Source organism: Callospermophilus lateralis, chromosome 2 (assembly GCF_048772815.1).
Source record: "Callospermophilus lateralis isolate mCalLat2 chromosome 2, mCalLat2.hap1, whole genome shotgun sequence".
In the NCBI taxonomy this organism is placed as follows: domain Eukaryota; kingdom Metazoa; phylum Chordata; class Mammalia; order Rodentia; family Sciuridae; genus Callospermophilus; species Callospermophilus lateralis.
This window is the reverse complement of record NC_135306.1, coordinates 13,664,968-13,692,134: the sequence shown is the minus strand read 5'-3', so window position 1 is coordinate 13,692,134 and position 27,167 is coordinate 13,664,968. Positions and strand designations below refer to the sequence as shown.

Below are 27,167 nucleotides of genomic sequence, written 5' to 3'. Positions count from 1 at the left end.
TTACTGTCAGCAAAGAGGAGCAGCTCTGTGGGCTGAAAGTCTTCAAGGCTACTAAGGCTGGAGAAGGCTGGACCAGTCATACCAGTAAAAACCCAGTGGACCTTGTCTTGAAGTACTACTTTGTTTAAAGATGGCAGAGGGTGGGAGGGTGAGGATAGTTCTGTGTAGAGGCCAAGGGAAAGTAACAGTGAAAGTGAAGTTTGTCGTTTTTGGTTACTGGACTGACCTAGGGTGCCTAGGGTGACCTTGAATGCCTAGGGTATTATTATGCCCCAGCTTCTCCTGGGGAAGAATGGACCCAATGACCTTGTTCACCTGGAAGTGTGTGCCTCATTCTAGAGCAACTGGAAAGTACTCAAGTACTCTGTTCAAAAGGATGCATTATAATGGTGGAATTTCAGGGATCAGCAGGATTATTGCTCCTAGTTAGAGATTTTTATTGTTCCTGAGTCTTGAAGAGGCGAGTCTGGGAGTATGTGTGTGACTAGGGGAACATTAGTGCTTAGACACAGCTTCATGGGTTGCAGTAAGTTTTGACTCCTTCCTAGGCTGAATGTGACAGACATCAGAAGGTTCTGTGCCTTGCGCAGTGAAGAGGTTCTGTTCCAGTCAGCTTTTTTGTCACTGTATCAAAATACCTAATAAGAACAATTTTAGAGGAGGAAAAGTTTATTTGGTACTCACGGTTTCAGAGGTCTCAGTCCATAGATGACCAACTCCATTGCTCATGGGCCTGAGGTGAGGTAGAACATCAAGGCAGCTCAGGACATGGCACTAGGAAGCAGAGAGAGACTCTCACTCACCAGGAACAAAATATAAACTCCTTCAACTATATCCTACCCGCTTCTAGTCACAACTCAGTTAATCCATTCAAGCGGATTAATATACTGTTTAGGTTAAGGCTCTCATAACCCAATCATTTCACCTCTAAGCTTTCTTGCATTGTCTCACACATGAGCTTTTGGAGGATACCTCATATCTAAATCATAACAGGTTCTAAGCATAGAAATGGAACCCTGGGAACCTTCTAGACCAGTATTTTTCATATTTGCTGTATAAAGCTTCAGTAACCTGGATTCCTGACTGGTAGTAAGGGCATAAGATCCCCCAACCCACACACATACCTATACTCCTACCAGTGCAATTGTGTCTTCACTTTGGGGTAAGTTCCCTTGTAAGATTTGGAGTGTTTTGAAAATTTTCCTTATTGACAAATTTTAAATCACTACTCTTAAACCAGTCTCCATTTTATAGATTACTCAAGAAAACTGAACTGCATGGAGATCCAGAAAAGGGGTGGTATGCTGAGTTCCACATAGTACAACCATGACTACTCAGCTGTGTTTGGGACTCTCCTGGGCCTGCTCCATGAGTCTCTGGAGGAAGAGAGCAGGGGATGCCAAGCCCTAGGTAGTAAGCTCCAGAGAGACGGCTCCAGCCTCCTTCATGAATCTGTCACAAAGTAGCTCCATTCTGAGGAGAACATGGGTGGTTTGGGTGGGAACTGAAAGACAGATGTGGTATCCTGGTCTCTCCTAGAAAGAGGGTGTGTGAGCTGGGTAGTGTCAAGCCCTCGTTCTGAAACCTGCTGTGTTGCTTCTACCCTGGAGTCCTCCAGATATCAAATGGGGAGGATCTCAAAGGCCCAGCCATGAAGATATTGTAGAGACTGCAAAGTTGTTTTTTTTTTTTTTTCTTTTTGAGACTGCAAAGTTCTTTTGCTCAATTTGAGATACAGATCTTGATGAGGGAAGCAACATCACTGAAACAAGTTTTTTGTTTGTTTTTTTGTTTTTAAAGAAAGTGAAGCTATACTTAACTCTGTATTGAACAAAGAAATTTCCAAAGAACCATGTAGTTTTCTCTTTTTTTAAAAAATATTGTTTTAGTTGTTGATAGTCCTTTAATTTATTTATATGTGGTGCTGAGAATCGAACCCAGTGCCTCACATATGCCAGGCAAGTGCGCTACTGCTGAGCCACAACCCCAGCCCCTTAAACAAGGTTTTATTAGAGTTTATGCCCAAGCACAAAGGGGACAGCACATGGGACAGGGTTTCCAGAATGGCACCATGTGGAAGTGACTAATATAGTCTCTGGTGGCTGGTGTGGGGGCCCGGGTGGGTACTGCACACAGCTTAGGACTTCAGCACACATCTTGTCTGTTTTCTGCTCTCAGCATCAAGGTTTGCGCTTGATGTGGCTGTGTGCCCCTGTGCAATGGGTACATTTGCTCTTGGCTCCCAAAAGGTGGCAGAGGTGCTCACAACTGCTGCCCTGTGCAGGCTGCAGGAAACTCCCTCAGTGAGCTTTGAGGGAATTTGGTGACTTTTAGGTCTGGCTATTTGCAAAAACAATTTATGCCTAAAAGAAACACAGAAAAGCATAGAAAAATGGAATAACACCCGCTGGGGAGTGTTGGACCCCCTCCTATTCTAGCTTACTTACATCCAGAGGATGCCAGTGGTAATTTCAGGGGCTGCCTGAAAAGAGGAATAGAGCTAATGATGATGTCCCTTGTTGATTTTTTCTTTTCTTTTTAACAGCAGATCAGCTTCTGATACTTAGGCAAATCTTATGTAAAGTAAACCCTACTTAAAAATGTACTGAGGACCCCAAATGAACTGACTGTATTGCTTTTAGGATAAAGTCCAATTACTAGGTCTGGCCTTCTAGCCCTTCACAATCTTTACTCACCTTTTCCATCATCCCCCTTGACCTCTCCTTTCTCACTCTGGCTAACAGATGGCTCACTGTGATGTTGATGTTATTCCTGTGTTCATGCTATCCCCTCTGTCTGGAATGCCCTCTGCCTAAATGCCTATGATAATGCCTATGACATGTGACTGCTCCTTTGTATGACCTTTCTGAAGCCTTGCCAGCTGTAAGGACTCTATCCTGCCTTGGTGTTCCCTTTATCTTTCTGCATCAAAGTTGGCCTTGTATCGCAGGATTGTGAGTTGCTGGAGGTCAGGGGCATGACTGAATCTACTTGACCTCTTGCACAGGGTTTGGCAGATATTTTTGAAGCTGATGTTTCAAGGATTTAAATGATCAAAGCTTTCTCTACTGTACATACTCACTATTAAGTTGGTGAATTGGCAAAATTCAACTTTTCTTTGAATTTCTTAAAGTGGGACAATTCCAAAAAAGATTTTTCTATCTGTTGTCTTTATTGAATCATCTTTTGTGTTATTATATTGCAGAAAACTTGCTTGGTGGCCTGCCTTTGTCTCAGTGTCCAGAGTTGACTATGTAGGACACTGGAGGGGAGAGGGACATTTACTAAATAGCAGCTCTGTCCACTATGTACTGCCCTAGCTTCTTAACATCATCTTATTCTTATAAGAATATATATTATATATATATAATATATTCTTATACTATATTTCAGTTGTTCTTATTTGTTACCCTCATTTTGCAGATGAAATCTGAGATCAGAAAGTAGCACTTATATGTGAACCCAATCTCTGATTCAAAATTTAAAGCTTTTACTTTACATCGAAGGAGGCTGAATAGATCCCTTTGAAGGTCACAGGCTCAGAGAACCTGCTATAGCCAGCTCTAAAGGAAGAGTTATTTTTGTTTGGTTTGGTACTGGGGATTGAACCCAGGTACACTTTACCACTGAGCTACACCCCTAACCCTTTTTATTTTTTGAGACAGTCTCATTAAGTTGCTGAGACTTGCCTGGAGCTTGGGATCCTCTTGCCTCAGTCCCCCAAGTTGCTGGGATCATAGGCATGCACCACCGCACCCAGCAGTTATTAGTTCTTAAAATATAGAAGCCAGTTGGCTTGGTGTTTGGGCATGTATTTCACTGTGTACTCCTTACCACAGATATGGCGGCTCGTGACCCATTCCATAGATGAAGGAATAGAGGTGTCCAGTGATGTTTAGGGTCTACATGGTGTGGCTGCCATCCCACACCACCCTCCCAGAACAATGCTGTAGAAGCCAGAGCTGGGGGTCCTAGACCAGAGTCTCCGTGTGGGAACTCCTTTCCAGAATTTCTTAGATAACATGTTTTTGTTGTTGTTTTTTTTTTAATCCAGAATCCCTAGAAAAATCAATTGAAGAAATGAGGGAAAGTATCATAATTTCCCTGTGAATACTAAAGCTTATTAGTATGGAAAGATTACTGATTTGAAAGAATCCACCTTAATTGAGCAAAAAAACAAGAGCAGGAAACACTAACATGCTGAGCTGAAGAGAGAGCCCAGGCCTGGCTTGTGAGAGGGAAACTGTCGTCATCAAATTAGTTGATCTTGCTTTTTGGTTGTTGCCATGTTAGAAGTGTGTATGTCTGGTCCTGTCTGCTGCTATCAGGGAGTTTTTCTTGTAAATAAAATAATTTTATACACATAGTCTATATTATACAAATCCTGTGAGTGGTGCTCCAAAAAATAAACTTTTAGATGCAAAATAAATTCTTAAGTTAGTTATTTGGACATGTGATTGATTTTAAGTGCTGTTAACCTTTCTAGGATATTCAAATGTCACATTATTTGGATAATTTCTAACAGATGCTCCAGCATTTAATTTTCCCTACAGGCTAGTCCTTTGTAAACAGTACTAAGCTTAATATGCCTACTAGACAAAATTTTGTCAGATACCTATAATACTGAGAGGAGTATGAAGAGTAAAGTATCTTAAAAACATTTGGGATTTGGAATTCTAGAAATTCTAATCTCTCATTCCTGAATTCCAAAGGTAAATGCTGTGAATTGGGAAACACTGCCCTAGACCACAGAGAAGCAGGTACCCTCCACCCAAGAGGCCCACAGGTCTCAGGTACATCTAGATAGCTGCTCACAGAAGAAACCACCCCCTCCCCTGGCTCCCACTGTGGTTTTATTTCCAGGACAGCTAAAGGGTGGAAGCCAAAGGAGCAGTACCAAAGACATAGGGTAGGAGTTATCAGTACACCTAAGCAGCCCTCTGCTCAGGGTTAACAGGGCACACTTCCACCTGGAACCAGGTGAATTTATGGGTGTCATCTCCCTGAAACCAACCTTCTCCCTATACCTTCACAACCATTTTTTCTCTGTCTAAACAATACTAAAGAGATTTATTTTGAAATAATATTGTCATATATGTGAAGGGTGCCTTCCCAACCTTGGGGAACCAGGTACTGTTGCAATTATTGCTAGAATTTGAAGGGTGAGAAAATGGAAGGAATCTGACTAGTGCTACTGTTTGAAACCATCAGAGCTGGGTTCTGGAACTCAGTTTCTAGAAGTGTGTGCCTGTGTGTGCTGAGCAATGTTTGCAGCGTCTGCACTTAGGCATTTTAGCAGGTTCAATATCTAAGTTCATGTTTTATCTTTTACCTGCAGCCTTCAGCTAGGTTGTATCCTTATGGGTCATGTACTCAGCAGATAAAAGGCCCTACATTTTCTCTGACAATAAGGGTGGGAGCATTACTGAATGTTATAGGGAGTGGTAAGGTGGCCACAGGATGGGGTCCTGCCATTCTCCTTTAAGCTGCAGGAAGCCAACTGCAGAAGCCAGAATCAGTTCTTCTGTGTTCAGCAGCTGGCAGTTCACCGCTCAGTGGAGATAATTCTCAAAGGGAACTTTTACATTGTAAACCAGACACATTAATTATAAATTTAATATAACAAAATGTTATTAAAAGCAGCAATTCAAAACCATGTATCTCTTAGAAGGTGCACAGGGTTATAAGGTGAGTTGGCAGTAATGTAGCTATTATGTGGTATGAATGAAAAGCTGGGGTGTAGAATCAGTGACCTCGTTAGGCCTTGTTCTGTCTTCCCAGTGGGAAGGGTTCTTTTGCCCTGCTCTTCAGGCCCAGAGCCTCTCCCAGCCTAAGTGGGAAGGACAGGCCTTGCTCATCCTGGCTTTCTCAGAACCTGGAAGTCAGACCTCGGAGGTTGCTGTGCTGAGGCCGGCAGGAAGCCAGTTTGAATCCCAGGTCCCACACCCCTACTGGGCTGGGGCTGGCTTCTCAACTCCCCTTCCCTGGGTGCCTCAGTGGCAGCAGCTGTGGGGCTAAGAACTGGGCCCAGAACCTGCTTGTCCCTGCCTGGGCCATGTAGCGGAAAGAGAGGGAAGTGGGCAGGCTATGCGCAGGGGCTGAGGTGAAGTTCCTTTGAAAGGCACTATAGGAGCTGAGGTTTAAGGCAGGGCCATCTAGACTATCCCAGGGCCGAGTGCTCATGGTAGGGAGGAGTTTGGCATAATCTCGGGAAATCTGGCTCCTTAGGCCTGCTGCCTCATTCTTCCCATCTTTGCCTTCCAGCTGGTGGCCTGCAAATCCAGCCAAGGCTGGTCCCAACCTGGTGTCCAACCCCCTCAGTCAAGGCACTTCTTCCCATTTCCAATCAAGTGAGTCAGTTTCTAATATCTCTGGAAGCAGCAAAAATGAGGGATCCTGGCCCCCTCCCAATTTTGATTTCCCTCCAGACGGGGCTAAATCTGAATGTCTGTTCTAAGAATTCTATTTCAAGCCCAAATGACAAACACATCCCTTTGAGGGGGCTTAATGAAACAGGCCATTGAAAAATCCCAACCTAACTGCAAAAGTGACGATCAATTTTACAGCAGGACTGGGGAACTGGGGAGAGTAGGAGCCTTCTGTGCTTTGACCTCATGGGGCCAAAGTTAGTCCATATGTTGGAGGAAGTGGGCAGGAGCTGGACCTTCACATTCACCTGCAGCTTGTGCCCCTGGAAGGGGCAAAGAGGAAGCCAAAAGAAGGAGCCAGGCTGCCCCGACAGGCCATGTGGCTGTGTGTGGACGCTGGGAGATGTGTGAGCCTGGTGTGTAAAAGCACACACATGAAGCTTCTGGGCAAGAGCATGGGTGTGGTTTGGCTGTGGGTGGTGGCTCCCTTTCCACTGCTTCCCCCAGTCTCCCTGATTTTCGTGGATGTCTCCATTCTAGAAAGGCGAGGCCCAGCTCTGTGGCAGCTAAGTGGTGTGAGGCTTGGCACAGACAAACTTCTTGGACCTTCAGAACTGAGGCCAGCAGCCTTCACACTCAGCCTTAATAAGGGGGCCCAGAGGCTGGTGCCTTCTGCTGCGGAGACCCGGTTCTTTGCTCTCTAGGTGCTGAATCCCAGCATCTCTGCCACACAGACTTTCCGAGTCCTCTCACACCACCACCTTTCTAGGGGTAGAAGTGGAAGGAAAAGGGGGCGGGGGAGAGAAGCCCCCGCTGACCTGTTCTCCTTCAGAGGTTCCCGATCTCAATGTGGTCCTAGAGAAGAGCAGCCCCCATGGGTCAGGTGTAAAGTATATCCAGTGGAGGGACAGATGTGCACATGGAGGATGTGTGAATACACACCAGAAAACAGTGAGAGGTGAAGGGACAAAGTAATGGGGACAGAGAAAGATTTGGGCCTCAGGAGTTAGAGTCACAGAGCCGGGTGGGGGGTGGGATAGGGGTGGACACAAACTCAGGAAGAACCAATAAACAGTGTGAGGGGTGTGGAGTGTGAAGACACTAAAAAGAGCCAGTGGGACCTTAGGGAGGCCATGGACCAAGAGCAGAGCAGAGCAGAGCTGGCACAGCAGTGGTGCAGGCTCAGCTTGGCCTGCTGGGCAGTTGGGCAAGGCCTCTGCAGGCCCTTGCCACTGTGCTGCTTCCTCCCCCACCCAGCCTGGAGGAAACAGGGAAACCTGTGCCCTCAGCTGTCCCTCTGGTTTTCAGGGCTCCCTGCAGCCCCCGAGGGGTAGTCAGTAAGGGGTGGTCCCTTCCCATTCCACCAGGTACTGAACCTTGCCCTCTGGTGTGACCCTCCGAGCCAACACCTGGTACTTCTCCCCACAGGCCAACCGCCCTGCTGCACCAAAGTAGGTGGTGATAGATGACTTGAGGTGTGACAAGGACGAGTCGTCTTCACTGATGCTCTCAAATGTGTGGCTATCGATGCCTTCGTCTGGCCGCTCGGGGCCCAAAGTCCCCTCCGCACTGCTGTCTGAGGGGCAGCGTCCACCCAGCTCAGCCGCCCGCCGCTTGGCCCGCAGTGGCATATATGCCTTGGCCGCCAGCTTCCTCTTGCGGCTGCCTACTGTCCGTCTACAGCAGGAGTGGGGAGAGGAAGATGATGGGAATGAGATGGGATGACTGTGACAAATCCCTTGCTCCCAGCAGTCTCCTGGGTACCAGGCACTGTGCCTGGCCTGGGGTATGGATTATCTCACGGGTCCTTGCAGTAACCCCATAGGAGGGAAACTGAAGCTCCAGGGGAGAAGCAGCCAGCTGGGGAGTGGCAGAGCCAGGGTTCAAACCTGGGTCTGTCCAACTTTAAAGCCAGAGCTCTTTGGGTGCCAGAACCAGAACTGCTAGAGTACAGACAACTGTTCTCTGTGCTCCCTGAGGTCATGCAGCATAGAGGCCTTGTGTACACTACTCATCTGTCACCTGCACTCATGTGGAGCCAAACAGGGATGAGGACAGGGTCAAGGACTGAAGGACAGACCTTGTACTACACAGGCAGATGTGTTAGAGAAGGGACACAAGATCAGATTCACATCCACAGATGCTTAGAAATGGAAGCCAAGACCCAAAGCACTAGTGAAAACCAAAGAAACAGGAGGAAAAAAATATAGGGCTGGGTGTAGCTCAGCGGTAGAGCACTTGCCTAGCTTGTGTGAGGTCCTGGGTTCCATCCCCAGAACCAACCAACCAACAAACAAAAAACCAGAGGCAACATTAGAAAGAGACACATGAGAGACTTCTGCAGACTAAGACTTCAGGACACAGGTCTACAAGCGTTATGCTTTTAATTCTACTTTTGCAAGGGCTTCACGTATCCTAAAATAAAGGAGCCTGAGTCCAGAAGAAATCCTTCTGCTTTGCAGACCACCCCTCCCTGTGCTGCTGACCACCAGCTCTTGCCAAGCAGGCCAGCCCTTCAGCTTGGGCCCCCTGGAATTTGTCCTCCACCAGACCCTGCAGTCCACAGGATGCCATCTTCCCTCTACCAGGCTTCCAAACACATGCTCTTCCCTTAGAGGCCCTGGAACTCAGACAGCCAGAAACCAGGGTTAGGGACCCCACAGCCTGAGAAGCACGGGCCTGCAAAATCACGGCACACAGAGGCCAGGAACCCCTAATAAAAGACAACCCCAGATTGGAACCAGCCAGCCAGAGATGTCACATTGTTCTGCAGCAGGTGAAGAGCATTCCAAAGGAATGTGACCCCAGCATCCTGGATGCCTTTCCTTATCCCACCTGAACCCCGGGGAATCGGAACTAGAGGGTCCCAGGGCCAGACTCTTAGAATTGCAGAAGGCCAGGTCCTCCAGCGGGGGGGGGGGGCTCAGGTATGCAAATTGAGCCCCACAAAAGTAGAAGTGGAAGGTGGCAGCCTGGGAACAACGGTTCTTGTGAAGCTTGAGGTCGGGGCTGACCTCTGGGAGCTCACCTGGAGTCATAGGAGAGGCTGGTAGATGCAGAGCCCGAGGTGCTGGCAGCGTCCGTGGAGTCCACGTCTGAGAAGAAGGTCTGGCCTGAGCTGGCACTGAGAGAGGGGGCAAGGGTGAGCCTGCCATTGGTCCAGTCGAGCAAAGTCCTGCTGACTTGGCTCCTGGGGGCCCTGGGGGCCCTGGGAGCCCCTGGGATCTCTCCAGATTTTCTCTGCCTCTCTGGCATGCATCCTTCATTCCCAGTGGAGGCCCATCTTTCCATTGCTGAGCTTCCCACCACCACACCTGCCAATTTCCCACCCACCCCCTTCAAAGTCCAGGAGGCAGGAGAGCCTTCCCTGACCACCTTCCCCTCCACTAGGCTTGTAAATAAATGTGACAGAAGCACAGATAATGATACTTAATGAACCGTGAGGCACTTGTGCAACTTTACAGGTCAGTGTTTCCATTTTCAGTATCTTGTTGAAAGAAAACATGAGGAGGTTCAAAGAGGTTAAGAAATTTAGCTGATGCCACATAGTACTGGTAAACAGGGTCTGGAGCTCAACCTGTCTCAATCCCCGACTCTTTCCTCCATGGCTTTAGGTAAACACTGAATGACTTCTAGTGATTTTGGCAAGCAGATGACAAAAGATGTAGACCCTCCCCTTGAGTGTACCTAAGCACACAGAGAAAGGTATCCAACACAGTCTGGGAGGATCTGTGTAGGCTCCTTGGAAGGAGCCAGGTCCTGGGTTTTCAGATGGGATGGGGTAGGCAGGGCAAAGGGCCTCCCAGGCAGAGGGAGCAGCATGAGTGAAGGTGAGGAGGTGTTAAACCACAGTGTGGGATAACCACAGAAATTAGTGTAAGGTGGGGGGCAGGAAGAGGCTGGGGAGCGGGGGGCACAGCGAGGCAGCCTCAGTGCCACGGGGGTGCCATGCTGAAAGCTGGTAAAGGCCCTCCAGGCAGCCCCATGCCACAGGGACCCTTTAACCTGGGGTTTCAGAAATACCCACTCCTCCCTCAGAATACTTTCTGCCCTGCCCCCTTCCAGAGCCTCCTGCCTGGCTGTGCGGATGCAGGGAGCCTCCACACCTGGTCCATCCCAGCCTCCGGAGCAGACCTTTCTGCTGGGCCCCTCACTGATACCTTTTTAAACTCTGAATTTCATCCAGCGTGAAGTCAAATATGCTAGCCAGGTGGTGGTTGGTGCTCCAGGCCGAGGTGAAGTCACTCTGTGGACACAGAGGAAGAAGAGAGGATGGGTCAGTCAGCGGGTATCAAATCTGCCTTCCCCAAGCACCTTTTGCCCCAGCTGAGGGCCACACCAGCCAGAGCTGCCAAGCGCTGGGCCTCCCTAGGGTAAGGCCTGCCATTTCCTCTTTATTCCAAGTCCTGACCAGAGAGCCAAGTCACCCTGATTCTAGTCCTGACTTTGTCTCCAGCCAAATGGATAATGCTGACCCCTCTGGCCTTAGTCACCTCAACTGCAAAATGGGGACAAGAAACCCTGCCCTGTTTCCCTCTTAAAAGGTGTCAGGATGCCCAGAAAATTAAATAATGGCTATCAAAGGCACTAAGTAATGTCTGTAAACTGTAAAGTGCTGGGGAGATGAGGCATTGTTGGTATCACTGCCCACAGAGAGGGCTTCGGTGAGGATGCCAAAGAAAAACAAATGCCCTGGAGCCCTGGTTCCAGGCTGATGTGTGACCTCAGGAAAGTCATTGCTCAACCCTGTCCTTGTTTCCCCACTTGTCAAAGGGGACAAGGATACTACCTGCCCCTGCCCCTGGGTTCCTGGGAGAACTTGAGGAGGCAAGGGAGAGGTACTGGAGCACCTAACTTTTCCTTGTTTTGCTAAATAGGAAGTGGGACATGGGAGAGTTCCCTGGGCTTGGGGGACTTCATTTTCTGCACAGGAATCCCTAATATGTGGCGGTCTTGCATGTGAAAGTGGAGGATGAGAAAACAAGGAACTAACACTGGGAATAGCATCTTCCAGCAAAAACTTTGATCTTTTTCTTCTATAAACTCGCCTTTTCTGCTGCTGGAATTCGTGAGGCAACAAACTGTGGAGACAGAAAAGGGAGAGGGTGGCTCAGTCAGAGCCTGAGGGCCAGAGGGGGCCCCAGAGGAAGGAGCCTCAGGAGCACAGGGGCAGGGGCCGGTAGCTGGGGTAGGGATGGACTTGAATGAGGGTGGATGGCGGCACCTTCAGAAGGAGTCTGGGGAAGAGTGCACTTGCTTTGGGGCAGGAGATGCAGGAGGGTTATCATGGGTAGAAAAAGAAAAGGTGCCTCTATGGGCATGTGTGTTCAGGTACCCTGCCCCCAACACCCAGGAGGGGGCTCAGCTCAGCCGAGAGGGCAAGGGCACTCTCCACACGCCAATTTCCCCTTCTCTTCCCCTTAGGGCTGGGGCCTATGATCTGGCTTTTCCTGAGAGGCAATGAGGGGGCTGCAGAAGGAGCCTGGGAGCCACTGACTAGCTCTCTCAGGGAACCTATGCTGGACTAGCTGTGGGGGTTCTTGGTTTATGCAAATGTCACCATGCTCTCAGATCCCAGGCATGGCCCATTGTCCTGGGAGCTGGAAGCAGAGAAACCTACTGGGGCTGCAGCCCTAACCCCTAGGTCCCCAAGCACTGACCCAGGCTTGCTCTTTCCTCTCTTACGCAGCTCAGAGGAGCTAGAGGAGGCGCCGTTTTCATTTGGCACCAGACCCTTGTCAGGCAGCAGCTTCCCTGGTGGGTTGGGGGGGACACGGATGCGCAGGCGGAAGATGCACTTTTTCTTCTTGATCTCTTTGCCGCAGAGGAACCTGGGCATGGGCAGGGGAGAAGACCCAGATTCAGTCCATCCTCCTGGGGAGTGTTGGTGGGCATTAAACAAGGTTGTCTGCCTCTCTGGACCCAGACCTAAAATCCAGAGTGGTCCTTAGGGACTAAGTGGGTCCTAGCTGAGGATGTGGCTGGTGGCTCCTCCATATCCTTCATCCAGTACATGTGGGGTTCTTGCTGCTCCTCTCCCCTTTCTTCTCTGCCTCAACCAGCTGCAAGGCCACCTTCAGCTCACAGTGGGACTCCCATGGTCAAGACACTGATTCCAACCCATGCTGTCGTCTGAACTCCCCCAGAAGCTGGAAGCACCCCCAGGTACTTCCTTCCTTCCAACACTGACTGCATGGCCCTGAGCTGCAGAGGCAGTTCACACCCAGGCCTGTTCTTGGGGACTGTCTACTGGGAGGCACAAGGCCTTGTACTGAGGAGTAGACTGTGCCTGGGCCCCAATCTGTGTGAATGTGAAGGTGAGTCCTTCTAGAGGCATCTGGAAGCTTTTGTAGAAGTAGGGACCTTGTCTTTTCCCCCAGCACCTAGACAGGGCCCGACAGAACAGCAGCTGATAAATACTTGCTGATGGAACAAATGAATAGAAGGGAAGGAAGAGCATCCTAGGCTGAGGGAAGATGATGAGCAAAAGCCCTGGGTGGGGAGCAAGGGCTCAGTGGGGCTAGCACCAAGACAAAAAATCAAAGGGACAGTGGAAGAAGATTTGCAGGCAGGGCCTGATCAAAAGAGTCCTTGAATGTTGGAACGGGGAGCCCAGGCATCCCCTGTGTGGTGAAGGATGTGGCCAGCTATGTGTGCTGAACTCAGAATGGGAAAGCACTGGCTGGGGACAGGTTAGAAGGCTATGACACACCTGGAATATGCTGACTTGATGCCTCACTGAGGGACCCAGAACCCCAGCTGGCTCAGGCAAGAGGGACCCTCAGAGAGCAGGAGCACATACCCCTATGGAGCTGAGCCCAGTCTCAAACTGAGTAAGGCTGCTGGGTGCTCAGGAGAAACTTTGCAAAAGAAGGTCCCAGGATCCTTTTTTCCCTGGGTCATGAAGGATGGGAAGGGTATAGGTAAAGAAGGAGAGGGAGACGCAGACAGGTAGGAAGAGCCCTTAGCTTGAGATCCCACCTGCTGGGGCGGCCCACAGTACTCCCTCCCACGCTGCACGCACCGGCTTTTGTAACTGTTCAGAGCATTGAGGAGATGCGGTCCTCGATCCGTCACAGGGGTGCTGGTGAGCTGGGGGAGCAGGCCAGTGAGACAGTCAGACTCAGGCACCTAGCGTCTTAGGAGGCCCCACCCTGTCCCCTGCCTGTCCATCTCCTTCCTGATGCCTTTGAGTCCTTCAGGTGAGGATATTGATCCATGAAATCTCAGACAAGCCTTTCCCCTCTCTCCGGGGAAAATGGAGAGAAAAACTGCTGGCCTAAATCTATTAAGATCTTTAAAAGGTACATACTTTGACCCAGTAATGCTCCCCCAGGGGATCAATGGTACAAATAGGACACGGGACTCAAATAGAACTCTACATACAAAAATGGTCCCAATGGCACATTTCTAATGGTGGAGAGGAGGGAAAAAAAACCACATGCCCAACAGGAAGGAAACCAGTGAACTACGGTAGAAACCAATGCCGCCATTAAAAATGTTCATGACAAAAAGAAAAACATGTTCACGAAGATTCTTCAGGAATATGGGAAAGCATTTAAATTACATCCAAATCATGTAAAAATAATTAAAAAAAAAACAAGCATACAAGAGAGGCTCAAAGGAAATGTACCTGTGCATTATTTCTGGGTAGTGTGATGTGCGAATGTGAATTTTTTAAAAAATACACTTCCTTATGTTTCTTGGAAACTTAAAAATTTTCTACCAGTAATAAGTATGATTTTTTGTAAATCAGGAAAACAAGTAAAAAAAACAGTTTAAGGCTTTATAATGTTTATCTTATAAATTATTCAATACTATAAATGAAGATTTCATGTGAAAAATTTTTTTGCAGGGGCTGAGGATGTGGCTCAGTAGTTAAGCAGCCCTGGATTCAATCCCTGGTACAAAAAAATTTTTTTTCTTTTTCTTTTTTATTTTTGCATAGCATGTAGGCTACTTAAGAAAAAATTTGGGGCTGGGGTTATGGCTCAGTGGTACAGTGCTTGCCTAGCATGCTTGAGGCAATGGGTTTGATTCTCAGCACTGCATATAAATAAATAAAATAAAGGTCCATTAACAACTAAAAAATATTTTTTTAAAAATCCTTGTCTCATCAAAGAAGAGCTTGGGGCAGTCAGTAGAGAAGCAGGCTCACTTGCATGTAGTAGCAAGGATTCTGAGTGTCATTAGGGACAAAGGGGCTCATCCCCACTCCAGAAGTGGCTAGGAAGGTCCTGATCCCAGCCTTGGCTCAGGTGGCTGACCTTAGGCAGGCTGTTCTCCAGCTCTGACATTCTAAAGTCTACATTTGTTACTTCAACTAACTCATGGATCAGAGGTGCGGTTCAGAACAGCTTAAGCAGGGACAGGCCTACTCTACTTTTCATCTTAGCTAAGAAATCTGAAGTGGGCCAGACACCTCAGCAGAGAACCTGCTCCGGCCAGATTTGATCCAGGGCCCCAGCTCCCAGAGGCTGAGTTGGTGAGTCCCCATATGCCCACTGCCAAAATCAGAGACCAGAAGCCTGAACTCAGGATGCAAAGTGAGAGCTCACACACCGAGACCCTAGTCCTCAAGGCACAGCCCTGTAGAGACATCTCTGTCTCTGCCACTCTGACAGCCCACTGCCCTAAGTACCTTGCCAAGCTGCAGGAGCTCCCAGTGGTGGTTGACAAAAGCCAGAATCTCCTCAAAGTCAAAGTACTTCTTCTTGCTCTGCACCCCAAGGTTGTAGAGGGCCAGGTGAACCACATCCACCCTGAGCAAGAGGGCAAGGGGTGGGGCCAGGTAAGGGGCAGGGGCAACCCCCAGGGAGGAGACAATGGAGGAGCTGGAAGGGGTGAATCTGAACCAAGCCCCACCATCTCACCATCGCAGGGGCAGCCTCTCGATGTACTCTGGGCCCTGGTTACACACGGAGCAGAAGAACAGGTAGAACCTGTGGATAGGTGGAAAGGGGACCTGTGGTGGGTTCACGAAGATTCTTCAGGAATATGGGAAAGCATTTGTGGTGGGTGGGGCTCTGACATCCCACCCTAGGCCAGCTCCCCCCACCTGCCTCCTCATAGTCAGACTTTCATTTCTGGGACAGGTGGCCTCTGGGGGGTTGGAGGGCTAAGGACAAGGCTGGACAGGATCAAGGAATACTCCTGTACATTCAGTCCCCTTCCCAAATACCACTGCCCTGGAGTGCCTCAAGGTTCATAAAAGAGTGACCTGAGCTATGCTGGACTGTAGTGGTCGCCCTCCTCCCCTAATACACACACAATGACAAATGACACAAACAAAAAACACATAATATCTCTTTTGACATTTAGCACCTTCCATTAGCTTAGCCCTATTGCTTAGAAGGCATCCATTTCTTTTGGTGGTTCCTACAACTTCTCTGGGCAGGACTGGGGCAGGGACTATGTCACCATTCCCTCCCCAGACACTTGAAGAGACTGGTGCTTAGGGAAGGTAAAGATGTGCCTGAAGTGCTCACAATTCCATGGCAATTAGGAATGCAGCACAGCATAGCTGGGTCTCCTTTACCCTGAGCGGCCTCCTGTGGATGGGTACATGCTATCATAGACCCCCTGTATGGGCCTAGCAGGCAATCCTAAGGAGCTGCCACTCTTAAGGCCAGGCTAGACCAAAATAGCACTAACTTACCTGTCTCCAAACATCATAGGCTCATTGAGGCATTGTGTGCAGGCCTCGTGGAACCACTGCCTGCATCGATAACACTGCAGCATCCGCAGATACCATCTGGAGAGGAAGAAGAAACACGGTCAGCCACATTCACAATTAGGCATGAGGCTCAGCAGCTGTGCCCTCCACCCAAAGAGAAGGAAGGGAACTCCCAGATACTAAGTACTCAGACTGTGCCTGGAGGTTCTGGGAGCCAGGCGTATGCCACTTTGTTGGACCTTACCATCTGGCCAAAGATGAACATTGCCCCCATATTACAGATGAGTTAGAGGATAAATGGCTTGCTCAAGGTCACTCAGAACATGGAAGATGGTGTCTCAAATCCTGGTTTCCTCAATTTCAAAGCCCGTGTTCTTCCTGCCATGCCATATCAGAGCCCCCACCTCTGGCCTGTGTTTGTTCCCCAAACATCACAGACATCCTGAGACTCATGGAAGAATAATGGTTCCTGTAAAGCTACATGGGGGCAGGCCTACACCTATTGTTTCTCACCTGGTACTGTAACTACCACATTAGGGTTATTCAACAATTAGTATCTGATTGTGAATAAAGGCCAAAAAGATTCCCTTAACAGCCAACATTCTGCACTTTGTCAGGTGTGGTCCAGGGTAACCTGCAGGTTCCTTGGTCTACTTCAGACCTGTGCAATCTTTGGGGAAGCCTCCAGGAGATGCATCCTTAGCAATCACCCATTAAACACTGAAACACACTGCCTCAAGGCCATAAAGGTTTCTGTAAACATTTCTCAATCTTCTATTGTTAGGCTGCTCAACAACCCAGGATCTATAGGTAATTAAGGTAACTAAGGCTTTTAGAGAGTTTTAAGTAGTTCAAATGATTTGCCTGAGTTCCCAAATGGGCTCTAACCACAGTCTTCAGACCTCTAGTTCTTGTATCAGATGGGGTATGAGATTAAGGACATCAGGGGGCCCTGTAGACTGTTTCCTGAGGCAGAAACCCAACCTCTTAAGTCTGAGGTTCCTTTCACAATGCCTGGGGCAGTCAGTGCAAAGGAGCAGGATCAACTAACCATGGCTATAAGGGGAACCAGGAAGAGTCAATCAGACTCTGGCAAAGTAGGACAAGAATGCCCTCTGCACCATCCCCAGCACCAGGCCAGCTCTGCTTGCACTTCTCTAGGGAAAAGAACCTTTGTATCTCACTTGTTTCATTGGCTCTGATGATGAATAGGTAATCATAATTTCCATGCAGTAATGGCACCATCACCAGTACCTCACTTTTTTTAATATTTATTTTTTAGTTGAACCCAATATCTTTATTTTTATGTAGTGCTGAAGATCAAACCCAGGGCTTCGCACATGCTAGGCGAGCGCTCCACCCCTGAGCCACAACTTTAGTCCACCTCACGTTTTTTAAATGCTTGCCAAGTACCAAGATCTGTATATGCCTTTACAGGAATTATCTAATTAATATCGTGCACAACTTCCACATGGTGAAAACAGTAAGCAAACTGAAGCTTGGGGGTTGCACAGGGACAGAGCCTGGATTTGGACGTCCGGGGAGGATCTTGAACGAGTATCAGGCCTAGGCTCTTAGTTATTCTTCTATACTTCCTCCTTTCCTCCAGGTTCCAAGCGAACACTCCTTTCACCCCCGTCCCGGATCTCCCAACTGCCGGAAAGTGCCAGACGCCACCTAGAGGCCCAATCTTCAGGTTCTCATCTTGAAGTCCTGCCCCCTGGCACCCCACTCCGAAACCTTACCTTCAGGGGCTCCTGGAGGCCCCTTGGCGACTCTCCTGACTCACCCTGTCGCAGAATGCACCCCGACCTATCCTGCCTCCCTGGGGACCCCGCTCCCACCTCCCACACAGCGCGGCTCACACTCCGGGCCTGCCCTCGCGGCCCCGCCCCCGCGGCTGACACTCTGGGTTGGACTCTGGGGGCTGACACTTCGGGCCCTCCTCCTGCGGCCCCGCCCCCGAGGCTAACACTTCAGGCCCGCTTCCCGCGGCCCCGCCCCCGAGGCTGACACGTGGGGCCCGCCTCCCGGGGCCCCGACTCTCCGAGGCTGACACTTCAGGCCCGCCCCCCAGGGCCCCGCCCCCAGGCTAACAGGACCGCTTCCCGCGGCCCCGCCCCGGAGGCTGACACATTGGGCCCGCCTCCCGAAGCCCCGCCCCCTGAGGCCCCGCGCTCGAGGCTGTCACATCGGGCCCGCCTCCCGGGGCCCCGACCCCCGAGGCTGACACTTCAGGCCCGCTTCCCGCGGCCCCGCCCCCCGAGGCTGACACATCGGCCCGCCTCCCGAAGCCCCGCCCCCTGAGGCCCCGCGCCCGAGGCTGACACATCGGTCCCGCCTCCCGGGGCCCCGACCCCCGAGGCTGACACTTCGGCCCGGACTCCCGCGGCCCCGCCCCCTGAGGCTGACACGTTGGGCCCGCTTCCCACGGCCCCGCCCCCGGAGGCCCCGCCCCCGAGGCTGACACCTCGGACCCGCCTCCCGAAGCCCCACCCCCTGAGGCCCCGGCCCGAAGCTGACACTTCGGGCCCGCAGCCCCGCCCCCACGGCTGACCTTCCCGGCCCGCCCCTGGAGGCTCACACTCCCGGCCCTCCCCGTCAGGCCCCAGCCGGCAGTCTGACGCTCTCAGACGTGCCCGTCTCCCCAGCGGCCCTGTCCCGGTGGCCTTACTCTCCGGGCCCGCCGCAGTAGCAGTAGCATTGCTGCTGATTGGTGCGGTGTGGCGAGTCCCACTCGAGCTCCTCAGGTTGATAGGACAGCACCATCTTCACTGCCTGCAACGTCCTGGCGATGGCGCCCTTCTTCAGCGCGCCACCTTTCTGGGGGAAGACGAGGGCCCCAATCACCTGCTGTACTGGTTGGGCCACACGTGTCATTACACGACTATCAGGGAAATACTGCCCAGGGTTTGGGGAAACCCACAGAAGTTCCAAGACAGGAAAGCAAGGAACTTTCCTTCACCAATCCTCAAGCCATCTCTATCCCAGAAGGATCTTCATTAATAATATTAAAGGCAATAAGTACAATACAGGTCGTAATGACCTATATGTATTAGCATAAGCATTTACAGGGATTTTCTCTTTTAATAGAAAAGCACCATCTATCAGGGGCCTGCTACTCCTAACACCAAACCGTGTCTATTTTACAATTGGGGAAACTGAGGCTCAGTAAGGATCTGGAATTTGATCAAGGACACACAGCTCCTAAGTGGCAGAAATGCCATCTATCTCTGAAGCCCAAGTAGGGTCCTTCTGCTTGGAGCTCAGAGTCTGGTATGGGGAGTCCGGCCTGGGCCCAGGGGTCCTCTGGGCTGCTGGACTGGAGGAGGGAGAGGCAGGGTCTGACAAAGACAGAGGCTCACCCGCACGGCCAGAGCAAAGATGCAGCGTCGACAGAACCAGGGTGTGAGCAGGGGCCTGTCAGCACTGCCTGCTATGGGAATGTGGCACTGCTGGTGGTAACCTATGGCAGAGGAGGGGGTAGTGAGTACCCAGGATGAAGCAGTGGCTCAAGGCCAGGAAGCTCAAAGGCAGCAAGGCTGAGAAGGTGGCGGAGAGCCCTGGGAGCTCTGCCTGCCAGCTGCTAGGGGGCTGGCTGGTGATGCCCACCCAGGCAGCCAACTTGGCATCCAGGCTTGGGACGAAAAGAAAGCACTGGTCAGAGGGGGAGGCACCAAGGCCTGGCTTCGGCACCTGTACCGGTTCTTTCCCACCCTTCCTCACTACCTAGGTGGGTACAAAACTGCATGTTCCATTGTATTTTCTCAACTTCCCCAAGGTCACCTCCCTGGGCCCTCATTCACAGAGACTGGCCCCCTTTCATCCTGGAGCTCAAGGGAAACAGGGAGCCACCAGGGGTCCCAGCAGTGGGGAATAGTGTCCATCAGGCCAATGCAGGAGTAGACTCATAGGATGGGGGCTTTTTAATGCCTGCTCACCCCACTCACCCAGGCCACACTTTCCACAGATGAGGATCTCATTCAGGGGTCCTGAGGTCTTCCCCAGGCAGATGTTACACTTGGGCTCCTCCCCTGGAACACCAGCTGAAAAAGAAGGCCTTCCAGTTCACAATTGGCTCACAGCAATAAGAAGAGTTAAAATCATAGTCCAGGTCCTGGACTTCTGGTGCATACTGGACCTAGCACCAGGCCTCCAAGCCACCCTACTGCATCTGTCCAATGGGGTATTATCAATACCCCATTCTAAAGATGGGGAAACTGAGGCTTAAGAGATTAAGTTCCTTGCTAAGCTAATAAAAGGTGGGATTCAAACTGATGGCTATTCAACAAATCTCTTGTTCTTTTGACCACAGCATGCTCTCTCTTCTAATTCATCTTGTTTGGTTGACATTTTTATGCTAAATAACATTTAAAAAAATTATTATGGGATAATAATGGTATGTTACACTGTAACTCCATGTTCTCATAAACAATTATGAACTCAGAGCTAATCTTATTTTGACTAGGTTCCCACCCACTTCTCCCTCTTGTCATTATTTTGAATTGAGATCCAGATATCAAATCATTTTTCCATAAATACTTCAGTTGTATCGCTGAAATCTCAGAACTTTTTTTTTTGTTTTTTTAAAAAAAAGTCACTACTGGGTTGGGGATATAGCTCTGGGGTAGAGTGTTTGTTTCAGTAAAAAGGTAACATGCTTAAGGTCCTAGGTTTGCCTAGCATGCATAAGGTCCTTCCCAGCATATACAAAACAAAACAAAACAAAAAAATCGCAACAGAGCCTTAATATCAACAAATTCAGTTAGTGTTCATATTCCCAACTGTCTCTCAATAAAAATGTTGTCATGATCCTCAATTTGTTTTTTGCTTTTGAATCAAGATCCAAAAACGTCTATACATGGTGACCAGTTAATAGGATTTTAGAATTGCTTTTCATCTACTGATTCCCTCTCCATTGTTTTCTTTACATTTTAACAACTGAAATGCTTGAACGGATACATTAAATACATATTGATGTGTGTTTCTGTCTCATTTCTCCAATCATCTGAGGGTTTGGTGTTTTGTTTTGTTTTGTTTTTGTACCAGGATTGAACCCAGGGCATTTTACTACTGAACCACATTCCCAGACCTTTTATTTTTCATTTTGAGACAGGGTCTCACTAGGTTGCTCACAGCCTCATTAAATTGTTGAGTCTGGCTTTGAAACTGTGATCCTCCTGCCTCAGTCTCCTGAGCTGATGGGATTATAGGCATGTGCCACCACCCAGTGTCATCTTTTTTGTTATAGTAGAAATGGTGTCATTTCATTTTGGTATCCCCACGACCTCATATGGGATACATAACAGGCGTTTAAGACATGTTTGTTGAATAAATGGTCAAGCAGGGATCTGGTTCTTCATGAATATGCCCCAGGAGTGTGGTACCTACAGTGAGTCTCAGTAAGTCCTCACTGGCTTAATGAAACAATGAGATGGATCATAGCTTAGCGTGTCCAGCAACACCAGGGGGCCACCATTCTGCCTGGGAGGAACAGTCATCCGGCTGGGGAGACAAGCTGTTCTAGGAGAGCACGATGATACCTCCATGGTGTCTGGCACGCAGTGAGCCTTCTATGCGAGTCCTGCTAAAACTAACCGTCTTCTCTAGCTGGCTCCTTACACTTTCAGTAAAAGGGTAACAGGAGAGGAGATCTTCATGGCTTTGGATCTTTATATAGTAATTCTAGGGTAAGAGGGGCTGGGAGAAGGTATCAGTCTGCCTTGGCCACAATTTCTTGCAGAAAGGGGCTATTTAAATCGTCTTTTATAGAGTAACTATAAATTCTTTGTTACTATATATTCTTTGAAACTGCTTTCCTGTGACTCAATAGCACTGGGCTAAGCTCTTTATATGGCTATCTCATTTAATCTTCCTGACCACCCTATGAAGCCAAGACTTCACTCTCCTTCTTTCAGATGAAGAAAACCAGACTTAACAGCCCAAGGCTATGCATCTAGTAATGGCAGAATTAGAACTTGGTTCAAAGTCCATATGACCAAAAAACCTCCTTTATCCCCCATTCTCCTTTTAGGCATAAAAAGCAAATAGATTTCTTCTCTTGCAACAACTCTGATGGGTGGTAGCTGATGGAAGTTCCATGTTAAAAATCTATAAGCAGGTGGGCATGGTGGCCCACACCTGTAATCCCAGCATCTCAGGAGGCTGAAGCAGGAAGATCAAGAGTTCAAAGCCAGCCTCAGCAAAAGGGAGGCGCTAAACAACTCAGTGAGACCCTGTCTCTAAATAAAATACAAAATAGGGCTGGGGAGGTGGCTCAGTGGTTAAGTGTCCCCGGGTTCAATCACCAGTACTGCCCCCTCCCCCAAATCTGAGTGTTGTGACTGACCACTGACATGGGTCATGTGGAAGGGAGAATGGCAGCAGAATGCCTGATCTGCCATCTCCAAAAGACACCGTCAGCTCTCTAAAGTCAGGGCTGGGAGGGGGCCCAGCTCCACCCAGGCATGTCCACCTTCATGCTGATTGGCCCACCTCTGCTTTCTTCATGGTTCCTGACTCCTTGTCCCAGGGCTAGAGCTGCCTCCACTAGTTTTCTTCACATGCTCATTTGGGGCAGTGATTAAACCTACAGGTGACAACTCTGATTGCTTGGCCTCCTCCTCATTCCTAGTCCACTAGACCCAGAACTTTAGAAGCAGGAGATAAAGTACAAGAAGGACACAAACACGGGCCTAAGATCTAGTCCCAGCCCGTGTGGTACCTCCGTGAGCCACTTCCCCGTCTGCCTTGTCTCCCTTATAAATATGAGCACTCAAGGGGAGGACACAGATGTCACACAACTGGTAATCTGATCATCATCTCAGGTGGGCCTGGGGGTTCATGAACCAGGGCAGATGCCAGGAAAAAGAGATGGAAGGACTGATGGAAAACCTTACGGTGTTGGAGGAGGGAGAACAGGGGAGGGGAGGGTACCACAAATCTTAGGAATACTCACCATGCTGTATGTCCTTCCACAGGACCCAGTACTTGGAATTATCTTCGAAAGTCACAAGGCAGCTTTGCTTAGAACTACTGACCTGAGGCACGAGGGGAGCAATGTGAGAAAGAGCTGGGGGACAGCCAGACTGGGGCCCAGTCGTCCTCCCACTTCTGTCTCCTTGGGCTTCAGAAAGCAGAACTAGGCTAGTAGAGGAGCGGGGGTGGCAACTCCTGGAGGCCCTGGAACTGGACAGTCAGGGACAGGGGGACAACTTGGTAGGAACACTGAGGGCAGAACAGGCCAGCGGGTCACCCCTGCTCCTCTCCAGCCTTGTTCAGTGTGCTCTGTAGGCGCTCAGAGCACTTTTCTAAAGTTCTGGCTGATGTTTGTTCCAAGGAAGGTACCTGCAAACTCAGGCTCTGGCTCTTTCTCTTTTCAGCTTCTGGGCATGGGGGACAAGAAGGGAACTTGCCAGCAATTCCCGTTCCTCCATCACTAGTCTGAAAGTCAGGCCAGAGGACCAGCAAAGATGCCAAGCCTGAGAATAGGGACCAGAGAGGAGGTACCTACCCTCTTGATCTTCCCGAGGTAATACAGTCCATCTGTCCACCGGCACAGCACGTACTGGCCCTCTGTCAGCTTGGACATCAGGTCTTTGAAGTTGTTCTTGGCCTTAGCCAGGGCCCCCTTGTTGGGGAGGTGGCTGGTGGCACCATAGGAATCCCTAGTCCCTGGATCCAGAGCCCGATTTTCCATCAGCTTCTGTTGACACTGGGGAACAGAGAGAACTGAGTTTTACTTCTTGCTTCCCTGCTCCCCAACCCCATCAGGGGAAGGAAGAGTCTGGAATGGGGAGTCTTTAAGTGTCAGACATGTTTATGATCTCACTAAATCCTCATGATGAAGCTTCGGTAGGAGACATTATTACTCCCATTTTGCAGTTAGGGAACTGAATTGTGACAAGAAGTGGGTGATGGCCAGAGGCAGAACTCTGGTTTATAATCAGGTGAGCTGATTCTAGGTCCTGCTCACTTGCCTATACCATGCTGTTTTTAAAGGAAATGAATCTCTCAATTAACACAGAGCAAAGCCCCAATGAGCCTGACCTGCACTCTCTGACCTAGGAGGCAAGGCATTTGTTATCCCTTAAGCAAAAGTACTCCATGTTCTCCAGGTCCAGGACCTTCTCCAAGAGAGCACCTGGGAAGTTTTCCACACACCCCCTCCCAAGTATACCTTGAGATCCATCCAGAGAAAACAACTAGGAAGGAAAACTCATGGGTCGCTTGTGACTTGGCCATCTATGTCTCTTATAATCTGCCTTTCTGTTCTCAGTTATGAACTGATTTAATGGAAACCAATTCTGTGAGATTTAAACCTGCCAGTGCTTTTACCCTGTTGTACCTTTGCTCCAAGAGTTAAGTCACCCCCATGCCAGCCTATCACCATGCTGTTACCCTTTGCTTTCTTCCTCTCTGCTAATGGTGCTACCATGGCCCCCCCAGAAGCCCCAGGCAACTCAGACTTAAACCAAGGAACTGTCACAGGTCATGGTCTACTTTGGGCACAATGAATTCTAGCATCTATGCTCTTTTCCATCCTTCTGTCCTGGTCTGAGTTCAAGCCTGGTCTTTTCTTGAGCCATTCATCACCCTTTGGATACCTGTTACCTGAGCCTGGGGCTCACCTCTGCTAGGCACACAGCATGGGCATTGGCACCACCAAGAGTCCCCACTCCTGCTTTCCTGCCTCTCCACTAGACTTTTCCAGAAAACTTGTGACTCCCTAATGCCTTCACTGGTGTTCAGTGCCCCCTCCTCCCCTCTCCAGCCTCCCCTGGCTCCTTGCCCCTCCATACACTCCCCACCACAGCCACACAGCCTTGCTCTGTTCCCTGCACCTCCTACCCTGGTCCCCTCCCCCTGCGACTGCTAGGCAGCTGGTGACTCTCTGCTGACAAGGATGAGTCCGGTGCGAGTTTCCGTGTGCGTGTGTACGTACTCCGGTGAGACTGGCACCATAATGTCGTTGCAGTGTGTAAGTGTGTGAAAGTAAATACATGTGTGTGATGTGAGGAGCCCTGGGACAGGAAGGGCACTGCAGGGGTCTTGGTTTCCCAGAGGTGGGTGGCCACGTCCCCATTCACCGCGCCTGTTCCTCTTTTTTTCTCAGGGCAGAGCACACAGGCACCAGGGCTGGGGGTGCCATCGGAACCCCTGCCTTCTCCCTGCCACCTGGCTCCCCGGGCGCTGCGAGGTCCCCGCCCGCTTGGCTTGTGGCCGGCCAGGGCCAGGCCGCAGCAGGTTCACAAACTGACACTTCCTCCCCGCTGCGCCTTGGGGAGCTGGCCCGGCGGCCGCGCCCCCCTCCCAACCCGGCGGGGGCCCCCGGGTGGCGGCCCCCACCCCCGCCTCCATCCTCCCGGAGTGGGCCCCTGCGGTCTGTGATTGGCTGATTCAAACCCATCTGCAGAGAAATGCCTGTTTGCGGGTTCCCGTCGGCGTCCAGTTCAAATCCGCGGCACCCGGAGCGCGGGGCCGGGCGGGGGCAGGAAGCGAGGATGATTCATGCGCCGGGGCCTCTCCCAGGGCGGCCGTTGGCTTTTTTAAAAGGGTGTTCGGGAGGGGAAACTTGCAGAAGTGCCCCCTTCGCGCGCGAGAGCTCCTCTCCTCCTTGGCTCCGACGCCAAACCTCCCCCGTCCCCACCCGCCGCAACCTGGCTTCGGACGTGAGCAAAATCCCAAATGCCCTGTCGGTCCTCCCTCCACCCTCACTAACAGGAAAGGAAAAGTTTGGGGACAAGGAACAGCGACCTGTCACCCACGCCCCCCACGGCTCGGAGACCTGGATGGGCTTCCCGCTGCCCTGCGAGCTCCACTCACTCCCTATCCCCATCCCCCAGTTGCGCGGCTCCGCGGGACTCCAACCCCCTGAGGGCGTTCGACCCGCCAAAGCTCAGAGGTTTCGGAAAGAGAGGGACGTGTGCAGGGAGAGGAGCGAGTCGCGGGGAGTCCCCGGCCGGGGCCGGCTGCCCGCAGCGCGGAACTTACCGCGAGGCTGCGTGTCCGCCGGTCCCACTTGGAGTCTGGCCACCAGGCGCATCGGCGGCGGAGGCGGCTGCGCTCGGCCCGCGGCTGCTTGGCCGAGTGTCCGCCCGTGGGGCCGGGGTCGGGGTCTCGGCGGGGGCGGGGCGGGGCGGGGGCGCCGCGGGGAGGAGGGGAGGCGGGGGAGGGAGGGGCCGGGGCGCTCAGGAAGGGGCCCCCCGGGCGCGGGGCGCCATCTTTTTCGCGTTTTCCCGCGAATTATTGACGTCCCGCTTATGTAATTAGCAGCGGCCGCGCGGGCCTCGCCATTGGAGCCCGGCGCCGCTGGGCCCCGCAGCGCCGCCCGCCCCCGCCCCCGCCCCCGCCCCCGGGCCGCCGCCCGCGCGGGCGCAGACGCGCAGAGCCCGCGCCGGACTCGGTCCCACGGCGGAGGCGGGTCACCCGCCGCACACCCGGAGGAGCCGCGCAGGGCGCAGCCCGCCGGCTCGCTGTGCAGGAAACACCGCTCCGCTCTCAAAGCCGGCGCGCAGCTTAGCAGACACGCGGCAGGCAGTGCGGACGCCGGGTGGAACTCAGCCCCAGAACAACCCGAACGGGTCGCCCAGCACCTTGCACTTTACAGCCCAGAGATTGGCCCAGACAGACCCGCAGCAGTGCACAGCCCAGCCAGCTCACCGTTTACACGACACACACAGTGAAGCGGATTAACGTACACTCGGTGCATAGACACAGACACACACAGGAGAGGTGCAGGGCCCAGCCCAGACCCAGAAGAACGTGCACGGGAGGCAAGCCTCAGCACAGTGACAGGGCAGACACAGCAAAAGGCACACACACGTGCAGAGACACGATCACAGATACAATTGCACATGCCGCATACACAAATAGGACCTATAATAAAATGACACACAATGAAAGACAACACAGTCTCGGGACAGCAGATTGAGGCAATGGGTATAGCTGCAACAGATAAGGACCTAGTCCTCTGGGGAAAAGTCAGACATGTCCCCACCCAGACTCACTCTTAGGGGCAGGACTGGAAAGAACCCTGGGCAACAAATCCTCACCTGCATCCCCGCCATTAGCCTCCCTTGCCCATCTCACCTGCCCATCTCACTCATTCTGCAGACACCACC

The 27,167-nt window shown here is 51.0% G+C and overlaps 2 protein-coding genes across 21 annotated transcripts in view; one reads left to right on the top strand and one right to left on the bottom strand.

Annotated features, from left to right (window-relative positions):
• Positions 1-20,992, top strand: part of LOC143392336 (protein CutA homolog) — a 36,378-nt gene extending 15,386 nt beyond the window's left edge. For 2 of the 8 annotated variants that reach the window (XM_076845590.1, XM_076845598.2), the window contains exon 7: positions 17,654-17,734. Coding sequence is in view for 1 of the 8 variants with exons in the window: in XM_076845596.2 (XP_076701711.1) it covers positions 17,654-17,753 (100 nt within the window). In the remaining 7 variants the exon portion in view is untranslated. Of the gene's footprint in view, positions 1-1,254; positions 2,443-7,796; positions 10,238-12,430; positions 12,534-14,223; positions 14,571-17,653 lie in introns of those variants that run through there. The other 6 variants (XM_076845593.1, XM_076845592.1, XM_076845591.2 and 3 more) reach the window with 6 other exon arrangements.
• On the bottom strand, positions 595-26,274 carry Phf19 (PHD finger protein 19). 13 transcript variants are annotated; one of them, XM_076845577.2, is made up of 16 exons: positions 26,038-26,090; positions 23,558-23,758; positions 23,003-23,084; positions 19,995-20,090; positions 19,410-19,510; positions 18,719-18,867; positions 16,027-16,122; positions 15,242-15,310; positions 15,010-15,130; positions 13,393-13,460; positions 12,029-12,199; positions 11,362-11,449; positions 10,529-10,614; positions 9,397-9,492; positions 7,745-8,045; positions 595-774 (listed from the first exon to the last, which is right to left on the bottom strand). In XM_076845577.2, the coding sequence occupies exons 2-16, from the start codon at positions 23,741-23,743 to the stop codon at positions 670-672; spliced, it is 1,815 nt and encodes a 604-aa protein (XP_076701692.1). In that variant the 5' UTR covers positions 23,744-23,758; positions 26,038-26,090; the 3' UTR covers positions 595-669. The 13 variants fall into 13 exon arrangements, with proteins under 13 accessions (XP_076701692.1, XP_076701693.1, XP_076701697.1 ...); XM_076845578.1 differs by having other exon boundaries at positions 7,778-8,045; XM_076845580.2 differs by lacking the exon at positions 595-774 and adding an exon at positions 3,371-4,059 and having other exon boundaries at positions 26,038-26,274.
• Positions 26,275-27,167: the final 893 nt, after the last annotated feature.

Bases quoted from the DNA above. Each gene is read 5' to 3' on its own strand.
- Phf19 (XM_076845580.2), bottom strand. From the start codon at position 23,743: ATGGAAAATCGGGCTCTGGATCCAGGGACTAGGGATTCCTATGGTGCC. The intron at 15,131-15,241 runs GTGAGATGGTGG...CCTCTTGCTCAG, and splicing joins GAGAGGCTGCCCCTGCGATG to GGTGGATGTGGTTCACCTGG. The intron at 11,450-12,028 runs GTCAGTGCTTGG...CTGTCTCCACAG, and splicing joins AGAGGAAAGAGCAAGCCTGG to TTTGTTGCCTCACGAATTCC.